Below are 12,325 nucleotides of genomic sequence, written 5' to 3'. Positions count from 1 at the left end.
GAGGGGAAATTGCAGGAGGAAAAAATGGAGAGGGACACTCTGAGGAGGACATTGAGAGAGATCATCTCTGTGGGACCGAGAGGGGAAGTTGAGAGGTGACTGCGGGGAAGCTGAGAAGGGAGACTGTGAGTGGGATGACTGTGAAGGGGGCATTGAGAGGGGACATCCATAGTGAGACTGATGAGGCAGACTGGAAATGTAACTGTGAGGGAAAACTGAGGACGGCACAGGGAGAGACTGAGAGGGGACATCCACTGTGGGGTTGAGAGGAGAGACTGGGGTGGGGGCTCTGAGGAGTATGAGGGGAGGGAAACCCATGAGGGGGCATTGAGCCATCCGTGGTGGGAATGAAAGGGGAGATTGTGGGGGTGACTCTGAAAGGACTGAGAGGGGAAGGGGGGATCATGGGGAGCCGTGGAGGGGGCACGGTGAGGGGGGCACTGCAGGCAGAGAGGGGACAGTGGGGGGACACTGCCGAATGGCTGAAGGGAGGGCTCTGAGGGACTGAGGGGGGACTCTGCCGGGCCAATGAGCCGTCACAGTGGGACTGCGAGGGGAGATTGTGGGGGCACTACGAGGGGACTGAGGAGAAAGGGGGACTGTGGGGAGACTTGGAGGGGTCGCTGCGAGGGGAGCACTAAGACATCTCTGGTGGAACTGTGGGGAGGCTGCGGGGGACGCCGTGAGGGGCGAGCAGACATCTGAGGAGAGCGGGAACACTGTGAGGGGACAGCTCCGACAGGAGCAAACAGGAAAGACCGTGGCGACGACTTGGACGGGGAGAAATGTACTCTGAGGGGACTGAAGGGAGACTATGAGGGGGCAACGGCAGGAGGCACCTGAGGGCAGACGGAGAGGGGACGCTGTGACGGGGTGCGACGGGGGGAGCCCCGACTGGAACAAACAGGGCAGACCGAGGCGGGGCACGGCGGCGGAGAGCGAGCGCCCAGCACTGCGGGCACGGTGTGTGGGGCGGGGTCGCCGCCCGCCCCGCCGCCGTCCCCGAGCCCCTCAGCGGAGCAACTGAGGACGGCGCCGCGGGGGCCGGGGCGAAGCCGCCGCCGCGGAGGGGAGGGGACGGGGCGAGGCGAGGGGAGCGTGTGGGGGGGCGGAATGCGCCCCGAGTGACGGCCTGAGCCGCCATCCGGGCACCGCGGCGGGGGGAGCGCCCGGGAGGAGCGCGGCCGGCAGGGAGGGGGCGCTGGGCCCTTCGCTCCCCGCCCCGAGCCCTCCTCCCTGCGGCCTGCGGCGGCCCGGCATGGGGGAGCGGGGGCGGCCGGCCGGGCACTGAGCGGCGCTGTTGGGTTCCCGTGCGGCGGAGGAGCGGGGACAGCGAGCTCGGCCCCCCCCGAGCACCCCCCGACAACGATCACCGGCTCCGCCGCTCCGGCCACCATGGCGGAGAACTTACTCGACGGGCCGCCCAACCCCAAGCGAGCCAAGCTCAACTCGCCGGGCTTCTCCGCCAGCGATAGCACAGGTAAGGCCGCGGGGGTGGCTCGGGTGGGGCTCCACGGCGGTTCTCCCCCCACACCCCCCCGCCCCGGCGGAGGGGGGGCCTGGGGACCGCCCGCCCTGCCGCGGTTCCTGGCGGGGGTGGGTTGGGCCTCCTGCAGTCGAAGTTACCGGGCGGGACCCGTACGCCAAGTACCGTCCCGGCTATAAATAGCGGTTGGAAAGAGACGTTTTTTGAGTCGGGTTTCCCTTCTTTTCCTCTGTCGTCTTCGTTTTTAGTGCCTCGGTTTGGGTGATGGGGTGGACAGGTGAGTGGGGTGCGGGTAGGGAAGGAGAAGGGCCAGGCATGCGAAGCACCGGCCGTCCTGCTTATTGTACAATCATGGAACGGTTCGGGTAGGAAGGGACCTTAAAGCCCGTCTTGTTCCATCTCCTGCCACGGGCAGGGACACCTTCCACTATCCCAGGTTGCTCCAAGCTCCGTCCAGCCTGGCCTTGGACACTTCCAGGGATGGGGCAGCCGCAGCTTCTCTCGGCAGCCTGCGCGAGGGCCTCGCTGTCGTCAAAGGAAGGAATTTCTCCCCGATACAGAATCTAAATCTACCCTCCTTCAGCTTAAAGCTGAAGGTGCCTTCTTGGAAGAGTAGTTGAGGTTTCTGTCTTCTCCTTAAACCCCACAGATTACCCACAGCTAATAGCCCTGTACAGGCTTTTTCACCGTGCCCCTGTGTGTGACACACTACGGAATAAAAACTCCTTAATAGCTTCTTAGTCATAGAATGATTTGGGTTGGAAAGGATCTTGAAGACCATCTAATTGTACCCTCCAGTTAATACTTTGTGCTTTTTTTTACACCCCAACCTGTGACCGAGGTTTTAAGGTATTTGGCTTAAACTGTTTCAAGCATTTTTCCTTTAAACCCCAAACGATTGGCCGATAATGATTGAAGTTGTGGGGTTGCTCGTATGCCGAAATACCCGGCAGCCTGGCAGTCACTGCCACTTGTCTGTGTCTTGTAGTCTCTCTGGCGTGCCTTTTTCTTCAGTTGTGATGGGTTTGTAGGTAATACAACACATCAAAATGTCTCGTTTCCAGCCAGTGTGTGCCTGTTGTAAATACACACGTGTGTGCACAAGAGCATGTGTGCCTGGACCGGCCTCTCCCGCTGTTCCAACTGTTTCAATCCCTGAAAGAGTGGTTTCAGAAGAACACGAAGTCTGTTGCACTTGAATTTCTGCTTTCAGAGATTAATGAATCTTGTGGAAGGGATAGTGATAAGTTAATCATGCTTTGCCTGCTGTGTTTTCATAGACTGAAAAAAAATATTACTATAATTGAGCTGATAAATTCTGTGGGTTTTTTCGTCTTGCTCAATCTGCATTTGGCAACACTTTACAGATGCTTCGGTCCTTTAGAGGTTTTTTATGGAAACCTTTTCTTCTCAGCCTGCAAATAAATGAAACAGGCGAGAAAGAAACAGTATCGAATAAGAACTGTCAGGGAATGTCGTCTAGGTGAGGTCTTGTGATTGAACCGTGTTAATCCCTTGTGTGGAAGCCCTGGAATATATGGAAGGCTGATACACAAGTTGCTGCGAAATGCTCTTTGTAACTCAGGACAAATACAGTTTATAGTTCTTAATTCTTCAGCGAGACATTTTAGACTCTCCTGGTAGCCAGTGTCTTGGTTTGGTTTTTTTTTTTCTTTCTTCTTTCTTTTTTGAAGTTCACTTGGGCTGTTCTGGAATGCTTCAGTCTTAATTACGTCCTGTTCAGCAAGTTCTCATGTGTCTCGGGGAGCTCTGTGTGCTGCTGGATGTGTGAACTCCAGCATCTGCAGAAAGTTCTGCAGGGCTCAGGGGGCCTGGGGCACTGCGATGGCAAACCCCGAGTTGTATTCTGGACGAGTGTGTCCAAGGAGTTCTGTCATCGTCCCGGTGTTCCATAGGCAAAAGTACCTCTCTGCCAAGGGCGTGGGTAATGTTTGTGCACTTAAAGAGAGGGTTGTTTTTAGGAAAAGCACTTCTAGGTTTGTTGCCAGCAGTTAATGCTGCTTGTTGAAGGATCGCTGGAGGTTTCCGTGCATTGTGGCAGGCGATACAAATACTTTGAGTAGTGATTGCTGTCAAATGCCTGCTCCTGGAACTAAACCAGGCTGCTCCCTGGTGCTGGGGCTTAAATGGAAAAGTTCTTTTGCAACCTAGAAAGTGGCCTTTGTGATCGGGGGAGCTTGGGGAGATGGGTCTGAGGCTTTTGCCCTGGGTGAGCAGTGAGTTGAGCAGAATTACTGTAATTGCAGTCCCACACGGTGGGTGCTGTGGCTGCCGTGAGGGGGACGTGCTCTCACCGCTGCCGCCTTGGGCCCGGCTGAGCAGTTTGGCTCAAGCCTGCAAATGCTCACACCCGAGGCTCTGATGGCAGGCCTGAACATTGGGCAGAAAGCAACTGCTCTCCTCCTTGTTTATATTTCTCTTGATGCTTTGATGCGGTGATGTTAAGCAACTCCTTTTGTCAGGGTAAGTTTTAGCTGCCTTTAATCTTTCTGATAAAAATAGCTCCTCAGCTTACCGGGGCAAAGTTTGTGCCGTTGAAATTGGTCTGTTTACCTTCTGAAAATATGGTCTTTTCTGTTAAACCTAAGCAGCTAATCCAGTGTCTGGTGTTGCAGAAGGGTGCAGAGATGAAAGGATAACAGAAATGGGCGCTGTGACCATCGTTAAGTTTCATGATAGTCTCATTTCGCAGTTGCCCTGCTGCTCTTTGTATCAATAAGGAAGGTTAAGACTCCTGGCTGTTAACTTTGCTTGCCATTGCTGTGCTGTATTGAACGAGCTGACTCCTGTGGTAAAATGTCCGTGGGAAAGATTTTTCCTTGTCTAGCCAGGTAGGAGTAGTGCTTTTGTCTAATTACTGCTTTATTGGATACACAGGCGTTTTCATACCTAAACATTTGTCTCCTCTGTGGCTGTTGTGAGATGTTCTCATCCAGCACTCCAGAATAAACAAGGGACTCCTACAAAAAGTAGAATTACAGTAACTTTGCTTATGGCAGTGTGTTATTTCCATGCTGAGCGTTGTGATTGTTTTGTACATTGCTGGCATTGGTCCTTCAGCAGAATATACAGAGACCTGGCGGCGTTCTCGGGCTGGTTGGGAAAAACGTGCCTGAATGGAGCAGCAGCACAGCTGGAGGTGTTCAGGGGCCCCTGGACTGTGGTCCCTTCTGCAGGTAGCTCAGTGAGGGCCTGAGTTTCACTAAAATCATGCTTCTGTCTGCATTCATTGTGTTCTCTGCAGCTTCTGCTGCTGTGGTGCTGTGCCAGTTCCAGAAACAACACAGTGTAATCTGGGCCAGAGCAGAGGGCGTCCCTGACGGCATGGGGAGTTAACAAATTCCTAAAGTAGGTGAAGTTGGGAAGAAGGTGAGATGAGCAGCTTCCAAAGTCCATTAGAGCTAGGTTTTCACTTCACCCTTCCTTGTGTAGGGGGTTTTGTTGATTTTTAATTCTTTTTTTCCTCCGTAACTTCTGATCCTGGACAGATTAAGCCGCATGGCTGCTGCTGCAAAAGCTGCAGGCCAAGCTCCCCATAACTCCTGTTCTCTTCCTGGCCCATGTGTTGGCATCCAGGGGCCGGATTTTACACTGGGGAAAGGCTGGCCCTGCTGCACGTGCCTCCCTACGTGCCGAGATAAGCAGATCTCTGGCTGACTCCCAGCCAGCCGCAGAACTTCGCAGAAGGGAGTTCCTGTCGATGCGCAGCCCGAGTTGATCCTGCTCTCCTGCCAAAAACCAGATAGGTGTATTGCACTGGATTTAGGTTTAGTTTGAAAAGAGGTGGACAAAAGTGAAGTAGCTTAAGGAAAGACAGCAAGGTTTTCTAAGCTTGTGTTCACATTCTTAGCAGAGACTTCAGATGGAGTGACGTCTCAGTGATCTAAACCCAGATTTTGTTTGGGCACGTGAAAGTATTAGTATGGATGTTTTAAGGGGTTAATTCCTGCGTGGCTGAAAAGCTTCATGGAAGCCTGTGTAATCTGTCTGCTCTTGTTTTGTGTGATACCTGCAAAACTCTAGTGTTGTGTGCGTGCTGTGGCAGTATTGCAGTTACACACTCACCTCCTTATTCTCTCCCTGGAACAAGGAAAAGGATAATTTCATTAAGTGAACACACTGTCATTTATAGGCAGAAAATTTAGGGAAGAAAGTCATTTTCTGAAAAGTCGTAGGTGAAGGAGTGTGCATAGTTTTAATTGTTCCACTGCAATGTCCTTTTTGTTTGTTTCTTTTGTGGTGCTTGTGCCCTAACTATCTGGGATGGGAAAATAAGGTGGGATATTTCATGGCTATATTGTTTCTTGTGGAATACTTCATGGTTATATTGTTTAACACTCATGGAGCCATGGGGGGTGGTGGCTGGGAGAGGATGATGCCAAGCAAGATGTTTACTTTGAGCTAGAAGTTTGATACAAACTGTTGGGGTTTGTTCACCCGAAGTGACTGACCTGCATAACTTGATGCCAGCATTTGTGATCGGGGACAGGAGATTTTTGAGATTAGAAATGGGCTCATTTATAGAGTCTAGCACAGCTAATTCTTACCAGTTCCTGGGGCAGTGCTGATAGCGGAGTACAGTGTACTCTCCCAATGTTTGTGGGCTTTTACGGGTTTTTCCAAGGAGTTTGACACTCATGTCTGTGTGGGATAAAAAGTTGAGCAGATGATCTGCTAGCCTGATCATATGTGACAGTCCACAGTCCTACCATTTTGCCCATTCCTTTATTTTTTGAAATTCATATTTGATAATTGCACAAGTACTGGGGACTTCAAACTTATTCCCCCTCCAGTGACTTAAAGTTAACTAGGAAAATGCTGTGCTACAGAGCTCCTGGAGAAGCCCTGCCAGCAGCAGGCAGGAACAGAGGCTGTGTCTTTGCCGTACTCCAGAGATCTCTTGGTAGCTTGTGAAATGATTCCCAGTTTTCTGCTGCACATTATTCACTTTCTGTTTTGGCTGGACATTCCTTGGAGTCATTGTCCAGTGCCATTAATTATTTCTACAACAACATGCTGTGCTTTTTTATTATACCTGCAGCTTCATATTAAAACCCCCCACATATTCTTAGTGTTTATCTTTATTAGATATTTTACTTACTGTTGCTATCTGCTAAGAGAAGAACATGAAAAAAAACCCTCACCCTATCAACAACATACTGGAGGTTAATGTGAAATCAGGGTGGAGAGGGTAGTTGAAAAACACAATTTGAAAAATTCTGGGGTTTGTTCTTATACAGTGAAAAAATTTGAGGGATAACTTAGAAATCTGACACTTCCACTCTAATTTGGTTTGCACTTTCAAGAATTTTTGCTTTGTAAATCTTCCTTTTAACATATGTTATGTTTTCCATCTGTCTTCTCAGATGTCTGAGATACAGAGAAAACCTAAATTGTTTATTTGGAAAACTCTTTATTAAAGATGCTTCAGCAAATACTATTAAGTATTTTGCAGAATCATAAGTGTGAATTAAAAGAAAACTGCAACTTCTATTAGTAGTGGTAATTATAACTCTTAATCTAAATCTCTTAACACACTCTTCTTTTCCTGCTTTCTTATTTCCCATCACTGAGAAATAAGGATGTTATTTATGACACTGGATAAATACAGTATATTTGGTTTGTAGTTTGTGTGTGTATATATTTTTATTTATGCATCTGTAAAATAATCCCCAGCTTCCCGGCCAGTCACCTTTAGTGCTGTGGAAGCTTCCTTGGGAAGACAACATTGGGAAAAGGAGTCTTTCTTCCCTGGATGCCTGTTCCTCCCAATCTCCTGGGCACATGTCGTTTTCCTGCTGCAGTTGAACATGGTGGAGACAGGAATGAGAGCTGGAGCCCTTCTGCTGCAGAGTGGGAAGTACAGTGGGACATTGGGTGGCAGCCCCTGTCCGTGTGTGTCACCAGGAGAGCGCGCGCTGCTCGCTCTGCTCAGCTTTGCCACCTTGGTAGCTGGGTTAGTGGGTGTTGCTGATGGCATCACTTCTGTGTCATCTCTTGTGTAGTGTCCTCATCTCATGGAGAGAAGAGATGGGGAAGTTACCAAGTGGCTTGGGTTAAATACTGAGTATCAGTCTGGTTTGGAATTGCTGTCAAGTTTTTTCCTAAGTTCATCAACTCCCTAAAGGAAAGTATTAATGAGAATGGTTCAAAAGAGCCTCATCCCACTGAAATCAGTGCTTTAAAGTAAAAGATTCATGAGAGAGTTGGGAGTTTTTTTGTATTGTCAGTTACAGTTGGAAACTTTTTTAGACATAAATATACAAAAATTGTTAGTTTTAAGTGCTTGTCGGCTGTTGCTTCCTCATGTATGTTTGGTGTGTTTTGGGTTGTATGTCTTTGCACAGCTGAGTTTGAGTTGCTAAGCAGAAGACAGTTCCCTTAAATTTGGTATCAGAAATAAAGAGGGAAAAGTGGCATTAAAAAGAATGGAATTTGTACTTCTTACAGCTTCTATACATCACAGAGGAGACCCCAGACTTGATTGTTTCATGTTGCTTAGTTTTTTTTCCTTGTTTCATAATATTACTTCAAGTACGTATTTACATATTTCACTCTGCCCAGAATAGGCCTGTTCTGTGGTTCTGTTGGAGAAGCTGTGTTAACATGGCAATTGTCATAGAAGGACTCGTGTAGCTGAAGGGAGCTCCTGAGCCAGAACTGAGCTCCAGTTCTCACCACTGACACTGTCAGTCACTGTGGGGAGCATGAGGAGCTGAACACTTCAAAACCTGAACCACCTGTGCTGGCAATGTATTCACTGAGGAGTCTCTGGCCAGGGAATGTGACAGCCAAAGTTTGTTTGTCAAGGTAATTCATGTCCGTGTGCATTACATGCCAATTCCCTTTCCAGGTGGGCAGTGAGGGTGGCACAGCCTTAAGAGAAGCTGTGGGAGCTAACCCAAGGCAGGCACAGGCAGACACTGACTTGGTACAGACTGTTTATGTCAAGCTGACTTAAGCAAGTGCCCACTATTAATTACCAGACTCTCGGATGATTGCTTTTAAAAGGGTCATTCAGAACTTAAATGTTCTGTCAGCTGTTAAATTTGGGCAGGAGGCATGATGTGTGTTTGTGATAGGACGAGAAGGCAGTCTCACTTATGTTAATGTGCTCCAAGAACCTTAAAGTATTTAATCTTCATCAGGATGATCTTGTGAATGAGAAGCTGATGGTCCCAGTGTGGTGTCTCCCAGCCCATAGGCAGATTGCCTCCTCTTCCTTCTGTCCAGGTTTCTCTTCTTATGGTAAATAAATTTACTGAAGCCTTCTGCTCTGTAAGAGGGTTAGCCTGGTAGCCATGTGCACTGGGACAGTAGCCATGTGTGTCTTGTGGATGTTGCTGGGTGGGATTTAGTCTTATTCACAAGAGCAGACATGGCAACTGTGTCAAAATAGTGAAGATACCTTGGGAAACAATTAAGAGGAAGAATGGTTTTGGAGAGGGGCAGAGGAAGGCAAAGGCAATCCATCATTTGCCATCTGATGCTTCTAAGAGCAGACCAGAGTGAGCACTCTTGTTGGGCTGCTTCTGCCACACATTTTGGGGTTACCTTGGCTTTGTTTCCCTCTGACCTCTGGGAAGAGATTAGAGACTAGCTTCTTATCTGGATATTTTTCATAGTTGCTTCTTTATATAAGCTGTAGTGCCAGGTGCAAGGGCCATTTAATGTGCTCTCATATACTACTTGGTAATTGATAGGGAAACATTCAAGTAATCTGTGATTTATTTTTATGAAAGGGTAGAATAATCCCTAAACCCAGCAGTTACTTCTGAAATAAACCAGTATCTCAGGTTTTTCTAGATTTTTAACCCAGGTTGTGTTGTCACTGTGAACACAGCAAAAGAGATGGTGGAGACACCTTGGACAAGAGAACTTGGGGCAGAGAGAACCTTAAGGTTATGACATTGTGATACAAAACATGGAAGTGGAGAGAGAGGCTGGGGACTGAACCTGGTGTGACCAGGGAAGAATCTCAGTTTATACTACTCTCTTTTCATGGAGGTGAGGAGGAGGACAGGGACAGAGCAGATGGCTTTTCCTGTATCAGGTAGTAGTTGTTACCACACCTTAGTGGTGGTACAAAGGATGTGGATAAGTGCATTTTCCCCATCCTGCCTCGTGTGTCTGCTGGTGGAGCTGGTGTCAGGAGCTGAGACAGGAGTACAGTAGTACTGCAGTAGAGGTTAGAAGAGAACTGATTTTTTTTCCATTAGTTTCATGATTGGTTTGTGTAACAAGCTTCAGTTTTGAAAAGTCACTTTGTTATTGAAGTCTTACCAAAATGGACTGGGGAACATATTAAGAGCTGTCTCTAAAATCCTAGCTACAGGAAAGCAAGTGAAGGCAAGTGTTAAACCCATTTTCAAAAAGGGTTAAAAGACAATAGAGTCAGCTACAGACTGTTCAGCCTCCTATCCATCACTGGGAAGGTCATGGAGGAGCTGGAGTGAGTTCAGTGAAGGGCTGCTCAGGACTTTGGGCCCTTTGAGAGGAGGTGGAGGGCTGGGCAGTCAGACCTGATGTCCTTTCCAACCTGAGTGACTTTGGGCCTGTCAACAGGAGAGAGCTGTGATAATGATTCCATGAGTTTTCTAGAGATAAGTGCCAAGGATTACAAAAGGTAATGTTCATATCAACACATTTGAGTTTTGACCTGTCCAGTGACTTAGAGACAAGCAACCCAGACTGTATTCCTTTCTCATCCCAAGTGCAAGTAGTTTAAATGATCAGGCAGGTAGAAATTTAGTTGAATATACAAATTTCTTATTATTCAAGCCATAAATTGGTGAGACTCATCCAGATCCTTGATGTTGGATCTCTTATTCCTTCTCATCACCCTCCACCCAGCCATCAGGGTCTCCTTAACCCAGCCAGGTCCCTCATCACCATCATTCTCAACCTGGTTGTTAAACATGGTGTTCAGAAGAAGTGGTGCTGCTCTGCTGAAAGTCAAGGTCAGATGCATGTCAGTTCCCAAGCTTTTCATGTCTTGTTAGGGAAAGACACAAATCTGAAGTTTCCTTACGGGCAATTTTAGATTTTCCGTGAACGAGTTGTTTAATTGTTCTAAAACATTAATTGCAATAATTGTCTTTTGTGAAACAATAAATCACAGAATTCTCAAACCTCGAAAGGAAGTTGGAATGGATGTGGTAATTGGTGACTGTGCCACACAGTGTGGCTATTGAGGGGAGCTACCTGACAGTGAATTTTAGGGAATGGCTGGAGCTCTGAACTGTTGAGGCTTTGTCTGCTGGGGTCTGGCGTGGTTGAAAGAAGCCTTACAAAACAAAATTGGGCTCGCTGAAATGTAACAGCTATGTTGGCATGAAGAAAGGCCTGGTGAAAATACTGCTTGTGTGCTGGACTTAGTGTCTGCTCTGTGCCACAAGCACAGGAGAACTCCCAGTCACGTCTCAAGCAAAGATTATGCTGTAAAAAATGAAACTGAATTTGGTAGTTCTCCTCCTGCTTGCTGTGAGATACATTTGAGATAATAAGGCACACAATGAAACACCTTAGGATGTTTGTCACCTCTCCAGGCTGAGGTAAAGGGGAAAAAATGGTGACATTGAAACAAGTTAATTGATTGAATATGGATATTAGGAAAGTCTCCCAGTAACAGTCACAAGCAGTTGTGCAGTTGAGAATGTTCTGCCTTCAGGATGCAGCAGAGTTTTGGGTTTTTTTTCTTCTGAGAAGGCCTAGAAGGAAACAGAACATGTTTGGTTTGTTTTTTTTTTTTAATTCTGGTTGCTGAAAGTGTTGTCCAGGAAGGCAGAAAACTGTGACATTTAAGCTCATAAGACTGAAATTAGGAGAGAAAATGTCTCAAGTGTGGTTATCTTCTACGTGTGAAAATAGCTGCTTGAGGAACGCAGAATGCTCAAATTGGAAAAGGAGCCTTTTGGAAAGAGTGGGGGTGTGGTGCTTGCCTAGTGCTTTTCCATGCCTTCCAGAAAACGTAATCTCTGGTTTTTTGGTGCTCTGCTGGTAAGAGGACGTTTATGTGACAGAGGTAATGAAAGGTGTGAGGTTGAGGATCAGAGGTGCCGTGTTAGAGACAAGACACGAGGAGGTGAATCTCTGCAGCCTCAGTCAGCTCTGCTGCTTCATGAGCACTGAGTTAGAGGTATGTGCCTTTTGGCTTTGGGGAATCTGTTCTCCTTTAAAACCCAGACCACTTTTCCTGCTCTGATTGTGCTGGGTGCATGGCAGCTTTGAGGATGGAGCAGGTTAAAGCTCGGTGGCACTTCTCAGCCAAGGTGTTCCCTGACCATGGCTTCAGGTAACTGCATGTAAGGGCAGAGGCATCCCTTGGTTTTGAGCCTCCTGGTAGCTGCCTTTGAGAAACACTTGAAGCATTGAGAATGGGATCAATTCTTGTGAGGATGGAGGGACTGCAGTTGCTTTTCATTTCTCTGTCAGTAGAAATGGGCCATGTTCTTATTACGGCAGATTTTTATATGTGTGTAAATATACTTATTCTTTTTATAACTGCCAAGACAATCTCTTATCTTTATGGATTTGTTGCAGACATGCTCAAGTAGATTTTTGTTTTCTGTTGTATTTTATAACCGTTGTAAAATGTGCCTTGTGTTGCTGTTTTTAATGTGCATGACTCTGAAGAAATATAAAAGAAGATGATTAATCATTGCATGAACAATTGAATTCTTGGTGAAATTTTACAGGACCATTGTGTTAAGTTGTTTACCTGCTTTTTATTTTCCTGCTGGCAGAGCAGTACATTTTCCATGTCTAACCTTAATGTACAGCCTTCTTACAGGAGCTTAGGAGTGGTAGATTATTTCA

The 12,325-nt window shown here is 47.3% G+C and overlaps 1 protein-coding gene across 5 annotated transcripts in view; it reads left to right on the top strand.

Moving 5' to 3' along the window:
• The first annotated feature begins 1,031 nt into the window (after positions 1-1,031).
• The window catches only part of LOC120513318 (CREB binding protein), a 95,463-nt gene continuing 84,169 nt past the window's right edge, over positions 1,032-12,325 (top strand). For 3 of the 5 annotated variants that reach the window (XM_039732628.1, XM_039732631.1, XM_039732627.1), the window contains exon 1: positions 1,396-1,480. In XM_039732628.1, the coding sequence (XP_039588562.1) occupies positions 1,396-1,480 (85 nt within the window). Of the gene's footprint in view, positions 1,481-12,325 lie in introns of all 5 variants that reach the window. The other 2 variants (XM_039732630.1, XM_039732629.1) reach the window with 1 other exon arrangement.

This window comes from Passer montanus, unplaced genomic scaffold (assembly GCF_014805655.1).
Source record: "Passer montanus isolate IOZ18808 unplaced genomic scaffold, ASM1480565v1 scaffold8, whole genome shotgun sequence".
NCBI classification, from domain to species: Eukaryota; Metazoa; Chordata; class Aves; order Passeriformes; family Passeridae; genus Passer; species Passer montanus.
The sequence above is the reverse complement of the archived record's forward strand: the minus strand, read 5'-3'. Positions and strand labels throughout refer to the sequence as shown.